The 25,292-nt window shown below is 40.3% G+C and overlaps 1 protein-coding gene across 2 annotated transcripts in view; it reads left to right on the forward strand.

The window, feature by feature from the left end:
- Positions 1–24,684, forward strand: part of sf3b3 (splicing factor 3b, subunit 3) — a 33,234-nt gene extending 8,550 nt beyond the window's left edge. The window contains exons 11-27 of one of the 2 annotated variants that reach the window (XM_017691425.2): positions 3,718–3,813; positions 3,991–4,063; positions 5,965–6,116; positions 7,141–7,296; positions 9,032–9,187; positions 10,454–10,597; positions 10,759–10,881; positions 10,975–11,129; positions 16,894–17,068; positions 17,453–17,658; positions 17,832–17,988; positions 18,351–18,476; positions 20,111–20,323; positions 20,468–20,566; positions 21,125–21,268; positions 21,631–21,735; positions 23,804–23,944. In XM_017691425.2, coding sequence (XP_017546914.1) covers positions 3,718–3,813; positions 3,991–4,063; positions 5,965–6,116; positions 7,141–7,296; positions 9,032–9,187; positions 10,454–10,597; positions 10,759–10,881; positions 10,975–11,129; positions 16,894–17,068; positions 17,453–17,658; positions 17,832–17,988; positions 18,351–18,476; positions 20,111–20,323; positions 20,468–20,566; positions 21,125–21,268; positions 21,631–21,735; positions 23,804–23,944 — 2,421 coding nt within the window. Of the gene's footprint in view, positions 1–3,717; positions 3,814–3,990; positions 4,064–5,964; positions 6,117–7,140; positions 7,297–9,031; positions 9,188–10,453; positions 10,598–10,758; positions 10,882–10,974; positions 11,130–16,893; positions 17,069–17,452; positions 17,659–17,831; positions 17,989–18,350; positions 18,477–20,110; positions 20,324–20,467; positions 20,567–21,124; positions 21,269–21,630; positions 21,736–23,803 lie in introns of both variants that reach the window. The other variant, XM_037540152.1, reaches the window with a different exon arrangement.
- Positions 24,685–25,292: the final 608 nt, after the last annotated feature.

Genomic DNA, 25,292 nt, shown 5'->3' on the forward strand with positions numbered 1-25,292 from the left:
ACATTCAGTCTGATTTTGACCTGGTTTTGTCGCAGCGTGGACATTTCCAACGTCAAGCCCAAATATGAGTGTCGGGAGTGAGGAATGACCCACGACACCCTGACAAAGTCTAGCTTGTCAATGTTTTTGTATTATTGTGACTAGTTTGACATTTCAGACACATTCATTGACCCTAACCAATAGGACAACACTTTGCTCTCTGATGCACGTAAGTAAACATAAAAAGAAAGGGGGATGCTGCTGTTTCAGCTGTCAGGTGAAACATCAAAACAGAAAAAAAGGTTGAGCGGTGGCAACAATACCACTTTTTTTTTTTTTTTCCCTTTTCTTTTTCTTTGCTTCTTTTCAGAACACAAAACTGCCACTGTTGCACAGATTATGTAGGCATGATTAATTCCTTGACCCTCCTCACTGACAACCTGTAAACTCATTCAAGAATGTGAGCGATGACTGTTTTGCATCAAGCTTGTAGTGTTGCGAGTCTCCTGACCAAGACATGGCACTAAGATTGCCTCAACTAACATACTGACCAACACGAAAGACAAAAATATTGTGTCGTCTGATCCGGGTATAACTCCCTGGGTTGAGAGAGAGAGAGAGACTTCTATAAGTCTCGGTTAAGATGAGTGTAAGCGCAGGCCTCAGAGCTGAACTTCTAAAGACGAGTAAAAGGGTGATTATTTCAGTGTATTCTGCAAAAAATCTGTCTGAACTTCAAGTCTTCCACCTAAGCGGAGGAGTGGAGTGAATCTTTGCTAAAAGTGTAATTGGCTGGAAGTTTAACACATCTGGCGCTTTAAATGAATGGACTTGAGAAATTGGTTCTTAATGCCCTTCGTTTTGGAGGAGAAAGACGAGGACAAAAAGTCCGCCAGGTTTAGCCTTTTCTCTGATCAGTCCGTGCGAAGGTTATCAAGTGCCTTGAACACGTCTAGCAAGCAGAGAGACACGACATTGTGAATAAATAACCAAGCTAAGATTGTAAAGATGGTTTTGTTTGTTTATTTTTTACTGCAAACGCCCAGCGCTTGTGCTCTGGTTCAGTTTTACACCCCTGATCTGTTATACTGGAGTACATGCTAACATCTTAATGCAATCTGAAGCAGTAATGCCACCAAAAATCCTGCTAAATCCAGGGAAAATAATCAGTTCTGAAACCTCACAACATATAAGATTGATATAGAACATGCATGACACATTAAACAAAATAAAAACATGTGACGTGCTTTTAAGTACATCTGCGGATGGCACCTTTTTCTAACATTAAAATTGCCCGACTTGATTGCCATTGCGACAGATATAGGCTTTCCAGGATTCCCAGTGCTATGGTAGGTGTTCTCAGACCTTCTGCCAGGTGAGCTGGGCTGTTTGCGAGAGAACTATGTGGGCGTGTTATTTGATATCCGTCTCTGATCTTGCGTAAAAGCTCTGCCTGCAGTCTTGGTGTGAAGAGGTGCAGTGATGTTGAAACTTGTTCAACTAAAAATCCATTGTTACAGGTTGCAGTGATAAAAAATGGGGAGTAAAAAAAGATTAAATGAGACTTGCCGGCCTTTCTGATGTTACTGGTCTCCAACTCACTAAAAGCAGTCGGGCATGTATTGAAGATCAGGCGTGAGTCTGTTCTTATCTCTGTGACTCGTGTAAAGACCGTGGAAATGTGAGCACTGGTTTAGTTACAGTACAGTACAAAGGTTTGTTGCCTTGCAGATGTTAAGGTTTATACAAGCTGCATACGAACAGTGCGCTGCCATGAATTGGTTTGGTTCAATGTGCTGTTCTCTTCCTAAGATGTAGTGTGTGTGTGTGTGTGTGTGTGTGTGTGTGTGTGTGTGTGTGTGTGTGTGTGTGTGTGTGTGTGTGTATCTGCTTCCTGTGGAGTCCTCACTCCAGAATTGCTATGGTTCTGAAAATCCAAGAAAATATATAGATATATATAAAATTGTACTTTCCCAGGCCTGGAATATCATGGAAAATAAGTGCTGGAATTGTTATGAATTTTTTAAATATTATTTTTTTTTTTAAACTTTTGCCCCCAGTGTGGTTTGTCTCAATCACACTAACGACAAAAAAAAATGACTTGTGTCCTCATATGGACTAGCATTACTGACATTTGCTGACATAAGCCCTGGTTAGCCACAGGGTAATGTTCCGGGTGGTTTTTTTATTGTAAACTTTGTGGAAGGTGTTTGACGTTCAAATACCAGAGGAACAAGTAACAAGCAAAATTAACTCACTGGATTTCCTGTCATATCTGGCTGAATGGAATGAAATGGGCAATGGTTTTTGCCTAATTATGATTTGCATGGAGAGAGGGAGAGAGAGAGAGAGATGTGTTTTATGATATCATTCTTTACAAATGAAACTGATGGACACGTTGAGAACCGAGAATGCATTTGTTTTAACACCAGAGTCATACATGGGCTCTGAGTTCACGGGATATTAATGTACGGACTAAAAAGAAAGATCTCGTCTCTTGGGACGAAGTGTTAAAGCTGGTACAGACAAGTCAAAATATACTTGCAGTGTTTTAATATTTCAATAATGTTGGTCTTTTTAGTCTGTATGTTAAAGTAGTACTAGGCAGTATTTAGTAGTAATAATAATAATAATGATGATAAATATTGTCACAGTTAGGGTTGAGTCAGAATATCCAAATAATCACAAAAACCTACTTGTTCTAGTGTTTAGGTGCGATGTCTTCTTTGTTTTTGTTTTTTATCCATTTAAGTTGATGTCTGAACTCAGTGTTCCACCAGAGGGCGCTGTCAAACTCACGTTTTGGTCAAAGGCACTAGTCATCGCATCTTGCCCCAAGGCACAAACATGAGGTTTTCTATACACGCAGTGAATTGTGCAATAAAAACAACTGTACGCAAGCTTCTTTCACCTTTTCAGTGCTTTCAGTGAGCATTGAATTATAAGCTGCACTTATACATTATTATATTATATTGTATTGTGTTGTGTTTTGTAGTTTATTGTATTGCACTGCATGGCAGAGTTCTGTGTTTAACTCTGTTCCTTTTCTCTCTGTATCTACAATGACTTTTGTTTCTAGCAGTATCTGAGCTCAGGCCCATCTTTCTCTCTAGCAAACAGACTTTCTCTAGACAGACAAAGCTCCTCTTGTAAGTCGCTCTGGATAAAACGCTGTAAATGTAAATGTCGTGTGGATGAGCGCGCTGCATCTGAACTGAGCAAAACCGCTGAAATGATGGCCAAGAGCTGTGAAATGATGATGTGTCTGAAAAAATGGTCCTTTTTTTTTTTTTTTTAGATCTACGTTGAATTTTTTTTTTGTTGTTATTTTGTCAAATATTATTTGAGCAATTCAGTGAAAAATCGAATCTCACGTTTGATAGAAATACCAATTTCCAATTGCAATGTTAGGTGATATTAAAGGTTAACATTACTAAAGTTAATGAACTCGGACTTCCTGAGCTTCCATAAATGTTTCTTTCTGCAAATGATAACTGCCAGGGCTTGGATACTGTTAGTAAAGGGCACAGAATTAAATATTATACTATCAAATATTGACATTGCTGGAAAAAACTGAAGTGATATCCTACAGTAAGTCGTGGTGGATCAGTGTAGATGTGGCTCGGTAACGTGGTTTGTCATGAAATGCCACTGTGTGAACCGTGTCGTCTGTAGGTTCTTTTGCTTTTGTTTCATTTTCCCCTCTTATTTCTGTTTTTTTTCTTCTTCTACCTGCAGATTGCTGATTTGGCCAATGAGGACACTCCTCAGTTGTATGTAGCGTGTGGAAGGGGACCTAGATCGACTCTGAGGGTTCTTAGACATGGCTTGGAGGTGTGTGTGCTGAAATGAAAGCATCTTGCAACAGAAAGTCGATGTCTGTCACCCCAGCGACAGAATTCTAAGAACATCTGTGGTTTGACGCTGTTTAGGCTCTTTGTGGTTTTGCATACATGCATTTTTATGTCAGATATTTGTGTATAGTATATTCATGCATACATGTTCCCACAGGTCTCAGAGATGGCTGTCTCTGAACTTCCTGGTAACCCCAATGCTGTGTGGACCGTTAGGAGGCACATAGAAGGTATAAGCCCTTTTGTTTTTTTATTGTTTAAAAACTTCCTAACTTTTATTAGCAATGGAGTAATACAGTAATATAGCAGATGATGCTTGGGGAAGATCTATTTGCTGTGTCCTTCAGGAGCCCTTATTAGCCGTGCCTGCATCAGTCCCTCCATGAAAGTCCTAAAAGATGAGCGTTGGCTCAGAAGGTTTCCCTTAACAGTGAAAGCACTTTCCATAGCAGAAGAAATAGAAACAAGAAAACTTCCCATAGGTGCTGTGGGCCGTAAGACGCTGCATGTTTTAACCAGCTGATTTTACCTAGACTGCGGTGCAGATCTGGGCAGGTAAAACCAAAATAACAGCTGGTCGAGTGAAGACATCTGTAGTTATAATATGTTTAACACATGTTGGCCAGTGTCCTGTACAGTGCCATAAAAGAAAACTATTAAACGATCAATGTGAAGAACAGTGATGTGACCAAATATTTGTGGGGAAAGTAATTTAAGCCATAATTTAAACCATAAAACAAGTTCACAGATTTTAAAACGTTGGTGTTGGAATAAGTCGCCATCTAAAAGGCAGCCAGTGGTGTTGCAGTAGTGTGTTCAGCTAAATGCCGTGCAGTTCGTCTTTTCCTCACAGATTTCTTTGGATTCTCTGAATCTGTTGATATTGTGCACGGTAGAGGGTGAAATGCCTAAAATTCCTACCTGTTTGAGGAGCGTTTGGATGTTTATTTTTTTTTAGCTGATGCATTTTTGACAAACCTGTCTTAACCTGGAAGCCTTTTTCATATCCAGGCATAATTATATCACCTATTTGAGATGGATTTTGAACATTCCCCTCGGTTTCCGTTCTGAAATTGGACTTGTCCCAGTTTTTTTGGAATGTGTTGAAGGCATTAATTTTTGAATGAGTCTGTGCTTCACGACAAACGGTGGCATTGATGAGTAAAACCTTGCATGTTTTAGTTTTGTGCAGTGTATATTTAAATTCACTTAAATGGATTTATAAATTGCTGCTTTGTCTTTATTTTTATTTTACCTACTTGTCCCAACTTTGTTGGAATTGGCTTTGCATGTGCTGTTTTCCAGTGAAACAATGCCGTTGTTCCTAGTATGTTCAGTGCTGTACTTTATGTTGGTGCAGAGTCACAGGTGCTCTAGTTCTGTTTTAACTGCACATAGTCCTGTTAGAGGTAGCAAAGTGAGCATAGTGTGTGAGAAGCATAGTGAAAAGAGTGGCTCTCGGATTTATTCCCGCCTTCATGCTGTACCTGTAGATCCTTTTAGGCATGCTCCCACTTGCAGAGCTATTCAGTATCCTGATGAACATTAACTTTTCTCTGTCAAACAACAACTTGCTGGTTTGCAGAGTGCTGTGCAGTGCATTGTGGGTAATCCATTCCCTGCCAGCCACTGTTCCTTGAAATCATGTGATCTCTGCTATTTGTTTAGCAGTCTGTGAGTCTCTGAGCTCTGCAGTGTGCGCAGATGGGGCTGTTTCACTGTGTGAAATTGCTTTCATTCTCTTGGTAATATTATCTGGCTTATCAAGGCTTGAGTTATTGATCATCTCATAGTCTCAACCTCACTTATATTTAGTTCCCTCATTATTTATGAAGGGGTTTTTTTTTTTTTTTTTTTTTTTTTTAAACTGGTAGCCTGAACCTTTTCTTTGAGTATGTAGATCTGACTGTGTGTGTGTGTGTGTGTGTGTGTGTGTGTGTGTGTGTGTGTGTGTGTGTGGATATTTGCAGTTTATTTTCATCTCATTATGCAGCGTTAACCAAACCTGCGATGAGGTGTTGGTCATCTTTTTTCTGTCGATATTTTAAGTAATGATTTCGAAAATCACTGACACCATAGTTTCCTTCTTTCGGTGGAGCAAGCTGACCGACATCCGTTTTCCGTTTCGCAGATGAGTTTGATGCCTACATCATTGTGTCCTTCGTTAATGCCACGCTGGTGCTGTCGATTGGGGAAACTGTAGAAGAAGTGACGGATTCAGGTTTTCTGGGTACTACCCCAACCTTGTCCTGCTCCCTGTTGGGGGAGGATGCCCTGGTGCAAGTAAGTAATGTAACTTAGTTCTTCCACAATCTGTCCTTCAGTCCCCATTTGTGATGAACATTGCTGTAATATCCAGAGCACTTGTTTAAACAAAGCCTTTAAACCACACCCTGAACTTTTCTATCCACACACTCCTTTTTAAGGCATGCTTTATTTTTATCATGGGTCACTGTGTTAGGACCTCACAGATGCCACATCAGTCTGTGCCAGGAGCTCAAGGAACTGTTTGTGCTCCCCGAATGAGCTGAAGGTTGTCTGTCAGAATAGTGAGGCTGGCCAAGGGCATCATTCAGGGGGCATGTACTGAATTAAACGGTGTTCTCCTGCAGACACATTGTCTTCTAGTAATGATGAGACAACTGATGCTACTTCCATGGCATTATTAGCCCCTCACACTCACAGTATAGCAGTAAGACATCACAGTATGGACAAAATGCCCTATATCCTAACAACAAATATTGTTACATGTTGCATTTAGAGTGATTTGCATTACAGTAAAATGACAGATTGACATGAATTAATTTGACCAAAGTTCTGTTTCAGCTCACATGAATGTGTTGATATATTCAGAACACCCAGGGAACTCATGTAGAACATCCAAGATGTGCATGTTGCGGCGTTCTGAGAGATCAGTATCTGTACCTGCACTCTTAAAAGATGCTTCAAAGGTTCTTTAGCAAAGAAGTTGGTTCTGTATGAAACCTTGAACACTCTTTGCATGATTCAAACGTTCTTGAGATTCATGGGAAATGTGTAAGAATGTGCTGTAGACGGTTCTACCTTTTGGGTACTGTGTGTGTGTGTGTGTGTGTGTGTGTGTGTGTATATATGTATGTGTGTGTGTGTATATATGGAGAGAGAGAGAGAGAGAGAACCATATGCTTGACTAAAACCATTGTAAGTTAGGGACGATGTGCAGTGTGTGGGAACTGCATTCACAAAACTGAGTTTAAAGGGAGGAGGACCCTGTAACAAGGAAAAAAAAGTTTTTCCATTGCCCTCTTTCTCTGCTCCGTGTTTTCAGGTTTATCCAGATGGCATCCGCCACATCCGAGCAGATAAACGTGTGAATGAGTGGAAGACCCCAGGGAAGAAGACCATTGTTCGCTGCGCTGTCAACCAGCGGCAGGTGGTGATCGCTCTGACAGGAGGAGAGCTGGTCTACTTTGAGATGGACCCGGTATGTTTTATTTATTTTTTATTATTATTATTATTTATTTATTTATTTATTTTTTTTTTGCACTGCTGTTTCAGAACCACAAGTTTCTAAAAGAATGTTTCAGTGAAAAAACTGGGTTAAGTAATCTCAGATAGATTTGATATCGATATTATCTATGAATTTGGATACAAAGGGGAAAAAAAGAGTAGCTGCCATGTCAAACTGAATTTTGGCTGTGCTTTTGTTGGTCAGTATAATATACATTCGACTATGTAATGTGTTTTTATATATATATATATATATATATATATATATATATATATATATATATGGAGTATTATATCGCTGCTGTCAGATCAAAACCTCATATCTCCAAAATGGTAACTTTACAGGAGAAGGAAAAAACTTACTCTACTGTCAATGGAAGTCAATGGAACCAGACGTCTTTCCAAGTCATTTTGGCCCGTTCGTTTTGATCCGTTCATCATGAAATTTATACACCAATGTAAAGGGCAACAGGCATTTTCAGATTATGTCAGAAACTGAAAAAACGGCAAAAATGGAGATACCAGGTTTTTTTCTGACAGCAGAGATATGTGAAATATGGACTATTAGCTCTTATTTAGAATTAATTATCTTAAGATTCTCTGCGAATAAGCCCAAACTGGTATGGAAACGTCAAATGTACTGAAAACACATGAAATGTTGGTAAGTATAAATGCAGCTGTGTACATTTAAGTGTCTGTCTGGTTCATTTCACAATATGAATCTGCGACGTCAGCGTGAGAATTTGGTGCTGTGTAAATTTATTTTAGATGTGTTATTATGGTGATGGGATAAATGTGCTCTCACATCATTTTGAGAGGGAAGTGGCAGTTTAAAGAGAAAGGTCAAACATGGTCTACATTAGAAATATTTTCTGTGCAGCTTCAAGAATCTGTCTGTCTGTCTGTCTGTCTGTCTGTCTGTCTGTCTGTCTGTCTGTCTGTCTGTCTGTCTGTCTGTCTGTCTGTCTGTCTGTCTCGCTGTCTCGCTGTCTCGCTGTCTCGCTGTCTCGCTGTTCTCTCTCTATCTTTTCTTGCCAGATAAGGAAGGTAACCAAATTCCCAGCAAGTTAATAATCTCAAAATGAACCATATTCTTTACTCAGCTTGCAGTTAGTTCTCTTTTTTTGTGTAGAGGTGGTGTAACTAATTGGCAGTAGGTTAACTGCATCCAGGGCTTCACTATTGTTACAACGTCAAACTTTATAACAGTAGAAGAATCCAGTGCTATAAAAACTATTATTTATATATATATATATATATATATATATATATATATATATATATATATATATATATATATATATATATATATATAAGCTCATACACCTTCAGCCAACACAGTATTAAAGAACTGCTTCACCATCCGTTTAAGCATGCAACCCATGCGTCTATACAGACCCATTGCCTTCACTAAAGAGTCCTTGAAGAACCAGTTGTGTATAACCAACACCTCGATGCGTTTTGAAACAAGTGTGTTAATTTTGCATGATGGTTTTTATTTAGATTTAGATTTTAAGCTTCTACTCTGTTAGTTAGTTGACGTTGGCCTCATAGCTCCAGTGCAAAACTAAAAAAGCAAACTTGGGAAATATTTTGAGGTTTCATTGCTTTTTGGGCAGTTTATTTAAATTGCACTGTTGGATTCCATCTCTCTGTTATAATCCTCTCTCTCCCCCTCCCTCTCCCTCCATCCCTCCCTCCCTCTGCAGTCGGGCCAGTTGAATGAATACACTGAGAGAAAGGAGATGTCTGCGGATGTCGTGTGCATGAGCCTTGCTAATGTCCCTCCAGGCGAACAGCGCTCACGCTTTTTGGCAGTGGGCTTGGTTGACAACACAGTGCGCATTATATCTCTGGACCCCTCGGTATGTTATCTACTTTCGCTTTCAGTGTAGGACACATGCTCGAACACTTCCAATACCAGCCTCTCTAAGTAATGAGTTGGCCAGACTCCTTGTTTAGTTTGAAACTGCATTGCTCCGACAGCGTGAATGATTTCTGTGCTTAAGTACGCAGCACTTTCCGTGAGGAGTTCAATTTATGTCCCTTTTACATTTTTAAAAGCAGTAAAGTGACATTTTTCTTTCATTATTATCTCTTCAAAAGTGATGGGATCAGTACTTGAACTTATTAAAATGAGCATTTAAATGATCACAAAAAATGCAAATGTGTGCATCCACCTTTAATTGGTGGTTTTGGGCTGTCCCATCTCACTGACGTTGACGTTCTCTGAAATATTCCTTCCAGTAATAGTATAATTACGTTATTTGTTTGATTTCCAGGCAATTAAATAATAATAAAAAAAATATTTTTCCCTATTAACTTAATTTCTTTTAACATATGTCCTACATTTAATGCACAACTGAAAAAAAAAATAAACCCATTCCATTCACTGATCTGTACAGGAACTTGCATTATTTTGTAGTTTTCTGCTGAATGAGTGGAAGTAAATATTCTCAGTTGTCTTAACGTTTATTTGGCTGCATGGGTAAAGCTCTTCCATTCAACTTTTATCAAAATTATTGTTGGAATAAACAATATATCTTGGTGTTTTTTTAACTTGTGAACTATATAGTTATCAGTAGTTAACATGCTCTCTGCTAGAGTAAAATTTGCCTGTTCAGAAGAAGTGCCATCGTTTTAGTTTGCCAGTGTTAAGCATTGCATGCTTTCAGAATATAGTTATTATAAATTAAGTGACGTTAGAGCAAGAAGTTAGTTGTGTGGTAATATTATCAGGAACCAAAAAAAAAATCATGCGTGTATCGTTTACAGTGATGATTCTGCAGTTGATGATCATTAATAAGCCTAAATTTAGCTCATTGTCCAATCTTAATTCTCTTTCTCTCTCTTTCTTTCTTTCTTTCTTTCTTTCTTTCTTTTTCTTTCTCTCTCTCTCTCTCTCTCTCTATCTATCTTTCTTTCTTTCTTTCTTTCTTTCTTTCTTTCTTTCTTTCTATCTCTCTCTCTCTCTCTCTCTCTCTCTCTCTCTCTCTCTCTCTCTCTCTCTCTCTCTCTCTCTCTCTTTCTTTCTTTCTCTCTCTCTCTCTCTTTCTTTCTTTCTCTCTCTCTCTCTCTCTCTCTCTCTCTCTCTCTCTCTCTCTCTCTCTTTCTTTCTTTCTGGGAGACAGGACTGTCTGCAGCCACTGAGTATGCAGGCTCTGCCTGCGCAGCCAGAGTCTCTGTGTATAGTGGAGATGGGAGGCGTGGAGAAACAGGACGAGCTAGGAGAGAAAGGCACCATCGGCTTCCTGTACCTCAACATTGGCTTGCAGGTAGCACACCATGCTCAGCTCTCTGCTCTGTAGGATGATGTACATCTCTGCCTTTTGTTCCTTATTCAGCTCCAGGATTTATTCTAAATGTCTCCTTGTTCCTTTACCCTTTCTGTTGACTTTCTGTCTATAGTGACTGTCTACCCTTATGTGTCTGTCAGAACGGCGTTTTGCTGCGTACGGTGCTGGACCCTGTGACTGGAGACCTGTCTGACACTCGCACGCGCTACCTGGGCTCTCGCCCCGTCAAGCTCTTCAGGGTGCGGATGCAGGGCCAGGAAGCTGTAAGTGGAATGAACACAGAAATTGAATGCCACGCATTAGGATGTTATTTTTAAATGTGTATTTAAATTGTGTGATGTGATATTTCTCTCCAGGTGCTGGCCATGTCTAGTCGTTCCTGGCTGAGCTACTCATACCAGTCGCGTTTCCATCTGACGCCGCTGTCTTATGAGACTCTGGAGTACGCTTCAGGATTTGCCTCAGAGCAATGTCCCGAAGGCATAGTGGCCATCTCCACCAACACACTGAGGTAATGTCTGTTCACATTTTTATTTTTATGAGGTTTTTAGCAACCTCACCTGCTTGTTTATGGGGGTTTCTGACCGTGTGTCACTTTGAATAGCTGAAAACAGTTGTAGGCTCCTTGATGGTTCTGTCTTGTCTGTACTCATTTTTGTCTAATAGATCTACACAAGCAGCTCTATTTGATGTTAACTCTGAGGCAGGTTTGTATCCATTTAGACATGCAGTTTAGAATTAACCACTTAAACTCCTTGGAACCACTGGTGGCTCCAAAATGCACTTCATCATATTCTTCATAACTTTTTGTATTTCATAAGCTACAATCGAAAGGTGGGTGTCGTATGAGGGCTGTAACTGTCTTCTTCCCAGTCAAATAGATGGGTAATGTAATTTTAAACCCTTTATAATAAAAGAACTCTCAATTTTATTTATTTATTTATGTATGTCTACTGAAAGTTCACCTGCTTTTGCACGAATCTGGGCTATAAACTATAAACGGTTGGCGTCTCTTCAGTGATCTACTATTTTTATAAAATAATACAAAGAGCATTTTTTAAGATTTTTGGCTTGCAGCAGTGAATTGTAAGCATATAGCAATATGTGATCAGATCAGAAAGCACATTTTCTCTTAATTTGAGGGGAACTTTCAAAAATAAACAAAAATTTACATTTATTTCATACAGTTTCATTGCAGTTAATTTAGCTTACAATTTGGTCATGTAAATTCAGATGGATAAACCAAATAAACCCTGGAGTATAAGAGGTTAAAGAAGCAGACTTTGGACACCAGATGTATTTATGGAGTAAATGTGTAAATGAAATTTTAGCTGAACTATCATTTCAAGTCAGATTGAGAGGCTTTAGGGAAAGAAAATTGCTTTATTTATTAATTAATTAATTAATTAATTAATTATTACTACTGCTACTACTACAACATATCCAGACACTTGAATTGAGCTGCTTTAAGGTGCACCCAATGCTGTTGGACACTCAGCTGTGTGCACACACAGCATGTATTGTCTTTATAGCAAGCAAGCAAGCAAAGTTTATCTAACAGGTGTTGTCACAAAGCGGCTTTACAGAACAATCAAGCATTAAAGAAAGGAAAAAATCCGGGTCAAAGCCCTGTGAGCAAGCCAGTGGTGACAGTGGCAAGAAAAACTCCCAAAGGGCAGGAAGGAAGAAACCTTGAGGAATCAAGACTCAGAAGGGGAACCCATCCTCCTCCTGCTTGAAACTGGATGGCAGACATTGTTAGTATGAAGCATTATTGTACAAAGTGGGGAAAACGGGTGGAGCAATGGTTAATTTGATTTAGTCATCGTTATGCAGCGGTAGCAGCAGCTTCATGGGCAGGAGTAAGTACGTGAGGGTGAGGATTGCACAGCGTTGTACAGCATGAAGCTCAGTGGTGGTCAAGGCAGTCCAGAAGGCTGGTGAGCAGTGGGCCCCCCGATCAAGGCAAAAGAGGCAACAGCATCAGACACACAGGATGGGCAGCTGTTCAACTGGGCAGAGAAAGGAAAAACCGGAGAGTTAGTTCTGTAATGAGTGACTGATCAGAGGTTACAGTATTAACAGAGCAGCAGACACTCTGGCAGGTCTAGATCTGACAGGGAAGACTAATTACCAAAGGCTTGACTATACATGTATGTTTTTAGCCTAGACCTAAAGACTGAGGTTGAGCTGAACATTAACAGGAAGATTATTCCAAAGCTGTGGGACTTTGTAAGAGTCCCCCCCCCCCCCCCGAATATAACTTCATTAATTCAACGTACTAATAGTAAATCAGCACCATTTGATCTAAGTAGGTTTGATGGTTCATAGTAGGAGAGAAGGTCACTCGGGTACTGAGGGGCGAGTCCGTTTAGAGCTTTATAGGTCAGTAATAGGATTTTATAATCAATGCGAAATTTAACTGGTAACCAGTCCAGGGTTGATGAACTGAGCTGATGTGGTCACGCTTTCTGGTTCTTGTGAGGACTCTGGCTGCAGCGTTCTGGACTAACTGAAGCTTGGTTAAGGCTTTTGCTGGGACATCCAGACAGCAGGGCATTACAGTAATCTAGCCTTGAAGTAGTAAATGCATGAACTAACTTTTTTCTGTGTCCTGTAGAGATAATGCATTTTTTTAATTGAGCAATTTTGCAGAGATGCAGGAAGGCTGTTCTGGTAATATTAGTTATATGTGCATCAAAAGACAGATCAGGCTCTGTTACAACACAGATTTATTTATTTATTTATTTATTTATTAATTAAAAGAGATGAGCTTGATGCAACTGAGAAATTAAGTTTAAGTATATAATTTCTAGCTGCATTTAGACCAAGATGTAGGACCTCTGTTTTATCAGAGTTAAGTAGGAGAAAGTTACTTGACATCTGGTCTTTTATGTCTTATACAGTCCTCAATCTAAAAAAGTTTTATTTTATCATCCAGTTCGCTATATATATATATATAACGGTCATCGGCATAGCAGTGGAAACTCATGCTGTGGTTACTGATGGTGGTGTGTGTGTGTGTGTGTGTGTGTGTGTGTGTGTGTGTGTGTGTGTGTGTATATCAGTGAAGTAGGACCTGAACCAGGAAATGGCTATTCCTGTTACCCCTACAAGGGTTTCTAGTCCATCTAGTAACAGGGCATGGTCTGTTGTCATATTCCGAGCGAAGATTATAGAAAAGCCACACTTTATAGAAAAGCATTGAGGTCATCATGCCCAATTCAAGTGCCTACTAAAAGGGAATAAAGCTCTGTACTATTGAACTGCGTTTTCTGGAGCTCTATACAATCAGCCTTTTGGGATGAGCTAGAGTGTTTATGATCCAGCATCAGTGCCTGACCTAATTAAGGCTACATTTAAACAGCAGGTAAAAGTGGCTCAAATCCCTGTTTCATCATGACACGTCATTTGCGTGGCAGTGTCAACAGCAAAAATGCATTCAATCTGACATTTTCACTTCCGATTTGAATCGGAATTCGTGTGACTTTTACATCAGTCCAACTCGGCATCATAATCGCGTGCTGCTATATGCCGATGTTTCCGTACCAAAAAAACAGAAGAAACTCTCTGCAGCCGTTCCGTGTCTGAAGAGGTTTTGAGCGAAAAGGCCAAGCGCGGCCGGATGAGCCCGAGGCTGCAGAGTCCAAAGAATCTGCGGGCGCTAACCAAAGAAGTAGCAGTGACTGAATAACGTGCCCTTTTTACAGTGAACTCGAGCCCAGCCGTCAACCATTAGAACTTCATAATCGCTCCTTTGATGCTGGTGAAGACAAAACTGAAAGCTCCGGGAGCGTCAGGCGTTCTCTGGCCATCGTGATTGTTCAACTCTGGACGAGCCTTGAGAAGCTCTGTTCTTTTGAGCATGTGGGTCGTTTTAGGAGCTGATCTGTTCAGACTGATGTCGCATACATATCACATTTAAAAGATAATGTGAACAGCCCAACAATAAAAAATATCAGATTTGGTTATCAGATTCGGGCCACTTTTACCTGCTGTGTAAACGTAGCCTAATGCTCCTGGAGCTGCGTGCAACCAAATCCTCACAGCAGCATTTCAACAGAAGATGCAGCAGCAGGAAGTGGGGGACAAGCTCCCCCTTTATACACTTAAAATGTTTGAGCAGACGTCTTCAAGCTGGTGGGCTGTGCGTGTGTGTGACATGCTTAGTGCTTCATTTGTGTTCCCAAATAGTTTGGAAGTTTCCTGTGTGGAATGTAGAAATTTGTTTTTCCCATTATCATGACAGATTGTCAGAATACACTTTCCTGAGCATATCGTGGATATCATTAATATTTAAAGGACACTGGTCAATTTAGAAAGGGAGCGTGTTTAAATATGTTTAATTGGATTTTAAAGTAGAACGGTATGTGAAACCTGTCGTTCATAATAATGAATAAGTAATTGTGTTTATAGTTTTTGAGGGTTTATTTTTAAATTGGGTACTTCTGTAATTCCTGCCATTGTGGATTCTGATGAGACTAAAATCACTCGGGACCGGAGCCTAATAAATACATTATCTTTCCTTATCTTGTAGAAGTAAGTGCTCCTAAATCGAATTTGTTAACCTGCTCTACTGAGCAGAGGCGTCAAATCCAGGTCCAGAAAGTAAAAAATCCTTCCCAGGATTTTGTTCCAACAGGCTGGACAGCTCTACTGGTGTGATCTAACTAGAGAAGCCAGCCTGTTGGAACAAAATCCTGGGAAGGATTTTTACTTTCTGGACCTGAATTTGACGCCTCTGTTTACTGAGTATAGTGTTACTGATTTGGAGGAGGAGTCAGCCTAATCACTAGAATTTGCATACACCGTGTGTCGTGGCAAAGTAAAATCATTCTTGACAAATGGAAAATATTGGACATGTTTGTACATGACGGAGGATTCAAAACAGAATACATGCACTCCAAATTTATGGAGTATTGATGCACTTGACTGAGTAAAATGGCATCAGTTCTCTGAGATCCTCTGGACCTCTGTTTTAATATTTAATGTCTTTTTTGCTCTCAGAGCAGCTAATTTGTTTACATGTTAAATGTGCCTGTTTTATACATTTCAGTATGATGTTTTCAGACGTGTCCCAGTATATTTATTAGTATTAAGTTAATGGACCCATACTTCCTGAGTACACGCATATAGACCACTGTAGTTGTGCGTCATTCTGTAGTTCTTGTTATGCCCGTATTAGGAACTCCAGGTCTAGGCCCCATTTCTCTATGGCCTGAATGTATAGGGTTTTCGAATAGTCGCCTCTATTGCCCCCTTTGTTAATAAAAATGTTCAGAAGCCGATACGTTTTGTCCTGTGTACATTTTTCTCCCGAACACCACTGGATCCTCTGAATTACGAGGTCGTAAAAGGGCTATAATACTAATATTGCGACATGCGAGCTAAAGCTACTGTGCTACACGTAACCAAGGTGGGCTGAGCCGGTGGTCAGACGAGTTGTGCCATACTCGTAAATAAAACCTCTAGCTGGGATATTTTGATGGGCTGAAACTCTGCCCGTGTTAAAACTACGAGGCTGAATTTAGCTTCTTTTTTCGCAGCTTCTTGTTGGAATGTTCCCGTTCCACCTTAAATGGCGCAGCAGCTGTGACTAGCCACCATTAACTTATTTTGCTGTTTGAGAGAACCAACAGGCCAGTATTTTCTCTAGTTTGCCAATGTCTCTCGGCTGTTGAGCAGAAATAGAGAAACCTCCTCATATCATGTCTTTCAACCCCCCAAGAAGCTGAAGTCAGGAGCTTTAGTTCACGTCTAGCGATATTGATATTTCAGCTCTTTTAAGGACCTCGTAAGTTGGAGGATCCAGTGATATTCGAGAGAGGAATGCTCACAGGACAAAACGTATTGGGCTGTGAACATTTGTGTTTAACACAGGGTTTGATGGAGGTCATTTTCTGGAAACCCCATTCATTCTGCCCATATAGAAGTGATAACTTGGACCCAGAGTTCCTAATAAGGGAGTAATAACGTGGCGCCAACTACGAAATGACGACACGTCTACAGTGGTCTGTTTGTGGTTGAAGTGCCTTTCAAAGTTGGCATAGCTTATCTTTTTCGCAATGTTTTTTTCTCTTTTTAGAATTACGCGCCCTAGTGTAGGCTTCTCTAAACATTAACCAAACAGAAAGCAGTGTTTTGTGCACTAAAGTTGGCTAATGGATACTTGAGCAGTGTCCTGAAGTTGGAATGTGCAGATTGAACACTGATGACTGATGAATCTTTATTAAAATGTTCTTGTCCTCCCTTTTGCTTCCCCTCTCCGATGGCAGGATTCTGGCTCTCGAGAAGCTGGGTGCCGTCTTTAACCAGGTAGCCTTCCCGATGCAGTACACGCCTCGCAAATTTGTCATTCACCCAGAGACCAACAACCTAGTCCTCATCGAAACGGACCATAATGCATACACAGAGGCCACCAAGGCCCAACGTAAGCAGCAAATGGCAGAGGTGAGAACACACAGCCTGTAGGGGTGACCTTTCAGAGGACTGGTGAGTTAGTAAGCCCCTGTTTTTTGGCTCACATCTGTTTCTGATGTTCCTTAATTGGGCGAAGGATCATTAATGATGTGAACTCAAGTGTTTCAGGGATGAGTTGTAAACTGGCAAATTTACATCATTTAAATGTTGTAGGTTTCATTGACATTGTTTGCTCTCTCTCTCTCTCTCTCTCTCTCTCTCTCTCTCTCTCTCTCTCTCTCTCTCTCTCTCTCTCTCTCTCTCTCTCTCTCTGTGTGTGTGTGTGTGTGTGTGTGTGTGTGTGTGTGTGTGTGTGTGTGTGTGTGTGTGTGTGTGTGTGTGTGTGTGTCTGTCTGTCTGTCTGTCTGTCTTTAGGAAATGGTAGAGGCTGCAGGAGAGGATGAGAGGGAGTTGGCTGCAGAAATGGCTGCTGCCTTCTTGAATGAGAATCTTCCAGAAGCTATATTTGGTGCCCCTAAAGCCGGATCAGGACAGTGGGCATCACTGGTGCGCCTGATCAACCCCATCCAGGGGAACACACTGGACTTGGTTCAGCTGGAGCAAAACGAGGCAGCATTCAGGTGGGCAGGGGAAACCCAGGGGAAAGTACTGCAGTAATGGTGCTGGTGAGCCTACATGTCTATTTGTAGTATTCAGTGGAAGTGATAGGAGTTGAGAGAGAACGGTTGCCATTGCCATTTTAAACCACCTCCAGTTTTATTCTGAATGACTGTATGTAGTTCTTTCTCTACAGTGTGGCTGTATGCCGATTTGCCAATGGGGGTGAAGACTGGTATGTGCTGGTGGGTGTGGCCAGAGATATGATCCTTAACCCACGCTCAGTGGGTGGTGGCTACATTTACACCTACCGCCTTGTAGGGGGTGGGGACAAACTGGAGTTTTTACACAAGGTGAGTGAAAGAGGAAAATACGCATGATGGACCACCGATTGGTCCCATATGTGAACTTGTGGCTTAGAACTGAAATCCCCCACATATCAGTATTCCCACAACAAGTTTGTGTAAGCATTATGGGACAGACACGCTGAAGCTTGTGTTTGGAGGTTTTTTCTTTTCTGGAAGCATCTGAAAACATGCTTTGTGTTTTTCTAATGTGAAGTCTTTACATCCCTTGGTAAATGTTTGTTTACTTATTTTGATGTACCTTTCCATTCCCCAGTCATTGTGGCTGTTTTATTGTAACTAGCTTAAGTACTTGATGACTTTACTAGTGTTGCTAAGAGGAATTCATGTTTGTGTGGTTTTTCTGGCAGACCCCAGTAGAGGATGTGCCCCTAGCCATTGCGCCCTTCCAGGGCAGAGTCTTGGTGGGTGTGGGCAAACTGCTGCGCATTTACGACTTGGGTAAAAAGAAGCTGCTCCGTAAATGTGAAAACAAGGTGAGCCGATAAAAACCTGTTATTTAAGTATTTTGCCTTCTGAATTCATTCCAGTACAGATAAGAATCGTCATTGAAATGCAGAAAAGCAAAAGTATTTACGTCTAGTTTCCATACTGTTAGTAAATGTTTAGATTTTTAGGTTTGCGTATATTTATATAATAAGGGAATGTCACAATCAGAACATCAAAAAGAGGGAGGAAAAATAGGAGGTTGCCTGTTGTTGCAAAACTCTTTTCGAAGGAGTGTATTTAAAGATGTAGTGTCCATGCAGTCTTGTCAGTTTATACATGCATGCTTTCTCTGATGTCCTGTATTTGTTTATTTTTGCCACCTATTAGCAAATACTTCATCATTTGAAACTGATTTTTTTCTTCTAGCGTATAAATTTCTCTTCCAGTTTCTGCCCACTGTTATACAGACGGAGGGTTCAGTCTTGCACCAATTTACGTGTTTTAAAATAGCGGGTCAAATTTTTCCATCAAAATTCTTCACATATCCTTGAATTAATAGTTTTATGTTGTTATACACGTTTTATTCCACGCTTCTTGTGATATCAGTGCTTTGCCCTTCCATTTAGCTTTAATGTACAGAGTCATTAGCCCAATTTGGGACCTTAAATTTTGTCCCACTGCATGTCTTCACTGCATCTTCAGGCACAGAATTATGGAACAGAATAAATAAATAAGTAATAATTTAAAAAAAAAAAAAAAAAAAAAAAAAAAATATATATATATATATATATATATATATATATATATATATATATATATATATATATATATATATAATCCTATTCCATAATTTTCTTAATTCTTGGAAGTTCCTTACATTTCCATTTTTTTTACAGTTCTATTTACTGCATTGATCACATTTTCATCTGTTTTCTGAAACTCGTTTCCAAACCAACTAAGTAAACTGTTTTATTTGCCTTTTAGATTTTAGTAAATCACTTTATTAAATCAAGCCAGATATGTAGTGTATGGGGATGTATTGGATTTATTAAATCTTGTAATATTTTTATACAGCAGACAAGGCACTTGACAGGAATTTGTTCTGCTCAAAGTAGGAATTGTTCTGTCTTCTCAAGGTCTTTGCATCTTGCGCTGTACATCTAGTTAATGGTCTAAATTGTGCTGCCTGAAATTCGTTTGCTAAAAAGTTTTGCTCGTGTCCCCCACTGTCTGTGGCCAGTTGTAATGTGGAGGTTTTTTGTTCCTGATTTCCTACCGTTCCATATGGATCTGGAAATCATCCTAAATTTGAAAACTTTGAGTTATTTTAATCGGAAGGTATTGAAATACAAGTATAGAAGTCTAGGAATTACATTTATTTAAATTATTTCAGTTTTGGGGATAAAATCTGTTGGGAGTATGCGCCAGTTCTCAGCATCTCTTTTGATCTGCTAATAAAAATAAAAAAATAAAGATCAACAGGATATATTATTTCAACTCCTAAAATGCTACTGCTTTGAGAGGTTGCATTACCAAAGAGACCAACCTTTTAATAACTTTAATAATAATCTTGTAGCTTGAAGAGCTCAATTTCGTTAAAAAAAAAAAATAAAATTATTTGGATTTCTGCAGTAAAAATGTAATGATATTGATTTTCTCTTTTGTCTTCTTACTTTTGAAGCATGTTCCAAACCTGGTGACGGGCATCCACACCATTGGTCAGCGTGTGGTTGTGTCAGACATCCAGGAGAGCCTTTTCTGGGTGCGATACAAGCGCAATGAGAACCAGCTCATCATCTTTGCTGATGACACACATCCACGCTGGGTCACTACCGCATGCCTGCTTGACTACGACACCATGGCCTCAGCTGACAAGTTTGGAAATATCAGTATTGTAAGTCGTGTATTGTGTAAAGGTTGTATTGTAGGACAGATGTTACAGCCTAAACACTTGTATTATTTTAACTTTTGGTTAATTTTTAATTAGTTACTTTCATTAAAATTTGTCGTTAGTAATCTTGTGCGTGTCCACTCCTAGGTTCGTTTACCACCAAATACCAGCGATGATGTGGATGAGGACCCCACAGGGAACAAAGCCTTGTGGGACAGAGGGCTGCTCAACGGGGCATCGCAAAAGGTACCTGCTTCCACCTACCCTCACTCCCATTCCTGGGAAAACTTAGTCAATTCCGCCTTGCCTCCGTGACTGTCCATTTCTAGGTCAGTGTTTGTGTCTAAGTGGTGTTGTGGTCTCTTCGACACACACCCAGCCCTAGACTTGCCCTTCGGAAGAACTAGCTGGAGTCCGCATTGTGGTCTGCCCCTAAAGACCTCAGAAACAAGTCTTGTCCACATGCCAGACATCATTATGAGCAAATCAAGAGCCTGGAAATGCTTAGGTAAACACTGGGGAAATTCCCTATGACTTGTGTCGGGATTTTATTGAGATGCCAACAGTGTGTGTAAGCAAGTGAGGGGAGGACTGGGCGGGTTGACCTTGACTTGTTGGCAGGAAGTTTGGCTTGCATGTGCATGTTGGCATGCAGCCACAAACTGGACAGCTCTTGATCAAAAGCTCAAAATACTGACTTGTACTTTTAGCTAATGATGAAAGCATTTGCATTGGTGCTTTTATGGGGCTATGACAAAAAAAGCAAATTACTGACCGTATTCCACCTATTTCATCTATTTACAGGCTGAAGTCATTGTCAACTACCACATTGGAGAGACAGTTTTGTCCCTGCAAAAGACCACCCTCATCCCTGGAGGCTCAGAGTCTCTGGTGTACACAACTTTGTCAGGAGGTATTGGCATCCTGGTGCCCTTCACTTCCCATGAGGTACGTCTCCAGTTAAAATCTAAAGGCATCTGCTGAGGCCATTGACGCTTTTGTAGGGTCATATTTCCTTGTCTCTTAACGCCTGCCTAAGATGTGGTATGCAGAGTGGCCAGCTGTGTCATCTCAGTACTCTTGCACCACTTCCTCCAACCAAAAAAAAATTAATTGCAGTGACTTATTTATTTAACAGTTGAAAGTAGCATTGCAAGCTGAAGTAGTTTTTGTTTTTTTCTTGTTTTTGAGAGTTTTGACAAAACCGAGTTTTGTTTGTGCTTTTCATAATTGATTTGACTGAATTTGTTAATGAGAGAAACATGTTGAACTGTATTAGAGGTTCACAGCTTTGCTTTGTCTGCCCTCAGGACCATGACTTCTTCCAGCACTTAGAGATGCATATGCGCTCTGAATTTCCTCCTCTGTGTGGCAGAGACCATCTCAGCTTCCGCTCCTATTACTTCCCTGTGAAGGTGTGTAAATTCACATGCAAGTCTCACAATCAAGCAATTGTGCCCACTCTGGATGAACAAAACTCTTCGCCTGCAGTGGCATGTTCTTGTAAATGCATAAAGTAAAACGTGGCTGTGGAGCAGATTGAAGGTTCCTACTTGGAAGTGACCTTGTAGTGGGTGGAATAGTGTAGTGCATAACACCTGTACTCTCCACACTGCAGACTGGAGTAGGTACCTCCAACTGTGCAAGCTCTCCAAACTATACCAGTAAGAGTCCATGGACAAGACTCCTAACACTGCCTTCACCTACCTGTAAATGATCAGATTGTAATGTGCTCTGGATCAGAGCTCCTACCAAATGTCAAAAATATAGTGTATAATATAAATTATACTAATAATATAAAGTACTCTATAGATGGATTTCCAAAAACAGAAGTACAGGCCTGGACCTGTCCAGTGGTAATTATTTGACACTGACATTGTCCAAAATTAGGCTTAGATCATGACCTGTAAATTGGTAAGTGATAGCACTCTTTCTGATTATTGAATTTAGTTACTTTAAGGTGGGACACTCTGGAGCAACTTCACATAAGCCCAGCGCCACGTTGGCCAATGCCAAGCGCCAGCTAGAGAGGAATAAAGCTCCCCATAGTGGACTGTAGAATAGAGAAACTGCATTCTCTGGAGTGCTGAAGCTCCACCAAGATATGGAGTGATGCTTGTGAACCAGAGCCAATCATCCAACATCACTACCTTACTTGACACATCCTCTTGTGCCTGAATGCAATCAAATACTCACAGCAATTTACTGAAAAGCCTTCCCAGAAAAGTAGAAGCATTCACTGCTACAAATGGGGCAAAACTCCTTTGTAATAGAAATGCCGGTTGTGCCATATAGTGCATGTATATGAAAATGGCTCAGTATTATAAAATGTACTGTAGTTGATCCTAGACAAGTGTTTTTAAGTAGTTCTGCTGCCTCTCTCTGTTCGTTGATATGGGAGAACCACCTTTCAGACATGAAAATTAGCTTCAACTTCAACAGTTAGGCAACATCAACATGGTCTACTAAATAATAGAGCAGTTTTCAAAAGTTTGGGATCACTCTATTGCTGTAAATGTATGAAAGGATTGTATTGAAATGCTACTACTCTAAACTTCACATACATAAATTTGTGGGAAGCTATTAAATAAAAAAAAGACTAAATTGATCCGGTATGCTGAGCAGATCTGTAGACGATGCCTAAATGATCGAGAAGGCTGTAAAACCTTGTGAATGAAATGATACAGATGTTATCATTCAGAATGTGTGCGATCAAATCTCAGGCAGGTATTACTGAGAAATGAGTATAAATAAAAATTAGGGTTGTTCAAAATAAAACACCCCCGTCTAGCTTACACTATTATGGTTTACACTGTAAGCTGTTTTTTTATCAAATAACAATTATTAATATGCCAGGTGATTCTAAACATCTGAATACTAGTGTAGGTGATTGAACTGGTCAGGCTTGTCTGTTCGTTTACTTTTTGTTGTTGGTGACGAGGCCTGATGTGTGAAAAGCAAGACTAAAGATCATGATATTTTTGTAGATAAGTACACCATGAACAGTGGAAACCCCCAAAGTTTTTTTTCTCACCGATTTCCTCAGAGCAGACAATGCGTTGCTCTTCTGATGACACTGTGTTTTTTAAATTCTGACTTACTGTGAAATGAAAGTGAGACCCCAATAAAGGATAACGAGTGAGCAAAGTGGCATTAATTTAACTGGAAAATATCTATATCTGTGATCCTGACTAATGTCTGAACCGTTATGTGCTATGAGAACTTGGGAGTACTGTACTAGGCCCTCAGTTTTACTTTGTACTTTATTCCATTAATGCATTTCTTTGTAGTTCTTAAGTGCAAAATGAAAAACAGGAAATGTGTAAAGATCTTTAGACAAGATAACCGCGAGGGAAGATAACGGGGAATAAATATGCAGTTGTAGTGTTTAATTTGTGTTTTTTTTCATTGTCAGTGCACGTTGCACTGCTTTTGATCCCCTTTACTCTCTCAGTGGGTTTTTGTTTGTTTTTTTTATTGCAGAATGTGATCGATGGAGATCTGTGTGAACAGTTTAACTCCATGGATCCTCATAAGCAGAAGAGTGTTGCTGAGGAGTTGGACCGCACGCCACCAGAGGTGTCTAAGAAACTGGAAGACATTCGGACACGCTACGCCTTTTGAAGTCCTGTTCTGTATATGGTCGTGTGCTCTGCAGACTCACATTTTCAAACCCACTGGTTTTTCAGTCTGCCTCCTGCTGCAGCCACAAGTTTCCTACCACAAATATGGGTAAAAATTTTGATGAGTACAAGAAGATGCATTTTGTGAGAGGCCATCTGGGAATTGTCACTGTGGTCAGTGAACCTGTCGGACATGCAACAACACTGAAAATGTGAAGCTGGATTACGCGCGGTGTTTTGAGTTTTGTACGGCTCAACACCAGAAAAAAAAGATGATTGTCATTCCGAGGTCTGCTTGGTAGTCACCTGTTGATGTATGGGCTTTAGATTGAGAGGGTTAAGGATGTGTAAGTTCAGCAAGTCATTTAGTACTTTCTCTCCCACCGCATTGTGGGTGAAATTTACTAAATTCAGTTTTTATTGTATGAATCACACGAGGAGATTGATGTTTAGTAAAAGGCTGGTTTCTTTGCTTTGAAGGCTGAAAAAAATGCTGTTCTCACATTGTTCCACATGAGAGTCGGGTCATGTAAAATAGCTTTAGTAGTATTTGTTGGGGGCACAGTCGGATGATTGTGGCTGAAATGGGTTGTTTTTGCTTTTTTGGGTGGGGGGTGGGCGGGGGGGGGGGGGGGTCAAGATGGACCTAATCATCAAACCGTCACAGCCGTAAGTTCCCTAACTTAAAATATGTCTTTGTAATATGAATGAAGTTGTAAATAAACCGTTTTTAAAAAGACATTTTTGTCACTTTTGTTGGGGCTGGTGTGGAGTGGTGTTGGGGCTGGAGTGGTGTGGTGTGGAGTGGTGTTGGGGCTGGAGTGGTGTGGTGTTGGGGCATGTCCATATATCGTCCTTTGTGCGCAGTAACTGATCACACAGGTATGGCTGGATTCCACGGTTTCCTCAGACCCTACAGACAAACCAGCTGCAATCGTTCCATTTCTTGTGGTTTCTTCTGGTGACGTTTTTCTTCATTGCACTGTGAAGCTGCTAACGTAAGATGTAGAAGGTGCTGCTAGGTCAGCTAAACAGGCTTTCCAAGGGCTACTGTACAGGAAACCCAGTCAGGGGTTGAGTCATCTGCCCTAAATGAGTAAAGGCTTGCATTCTCTTAATTGGTGCACAGGCCCTGGAGAGAGCACACGATAGGCTTTGAATCCCAGAAGACTGCATTAAGTTTCTTTTGTTTTCAGGACCGTCTGTATCTAAGCAGCCTTTGAGAAGTTTGGCAGACTTGGTTGCATCAAGGATATAGTTAGTATTTGAACTATTGCTTGGACAACAGCTGGCTTGCACAGCAGATGAAGCTGTCAGAGTTGGTTTCGATACTGGGCTTGTTGGTCATC

This window comes from Pygocentrus nattereri, chromosome 7 (genome assembly GCF_015220715.1).
Source record: "Pygocentrus nattereri isolate fPygNat1 chromosome 7, fPygNat1.pri, whole genome shotgun sequence".
Classification (NCBI taxonomy): domain Eukaryota; kingdom Metazoa; phylum Chordata; class Actinopteri; order Characiformes; family Serrasalmidae; genus Pygocentrus; species Pygocentrus nattereri.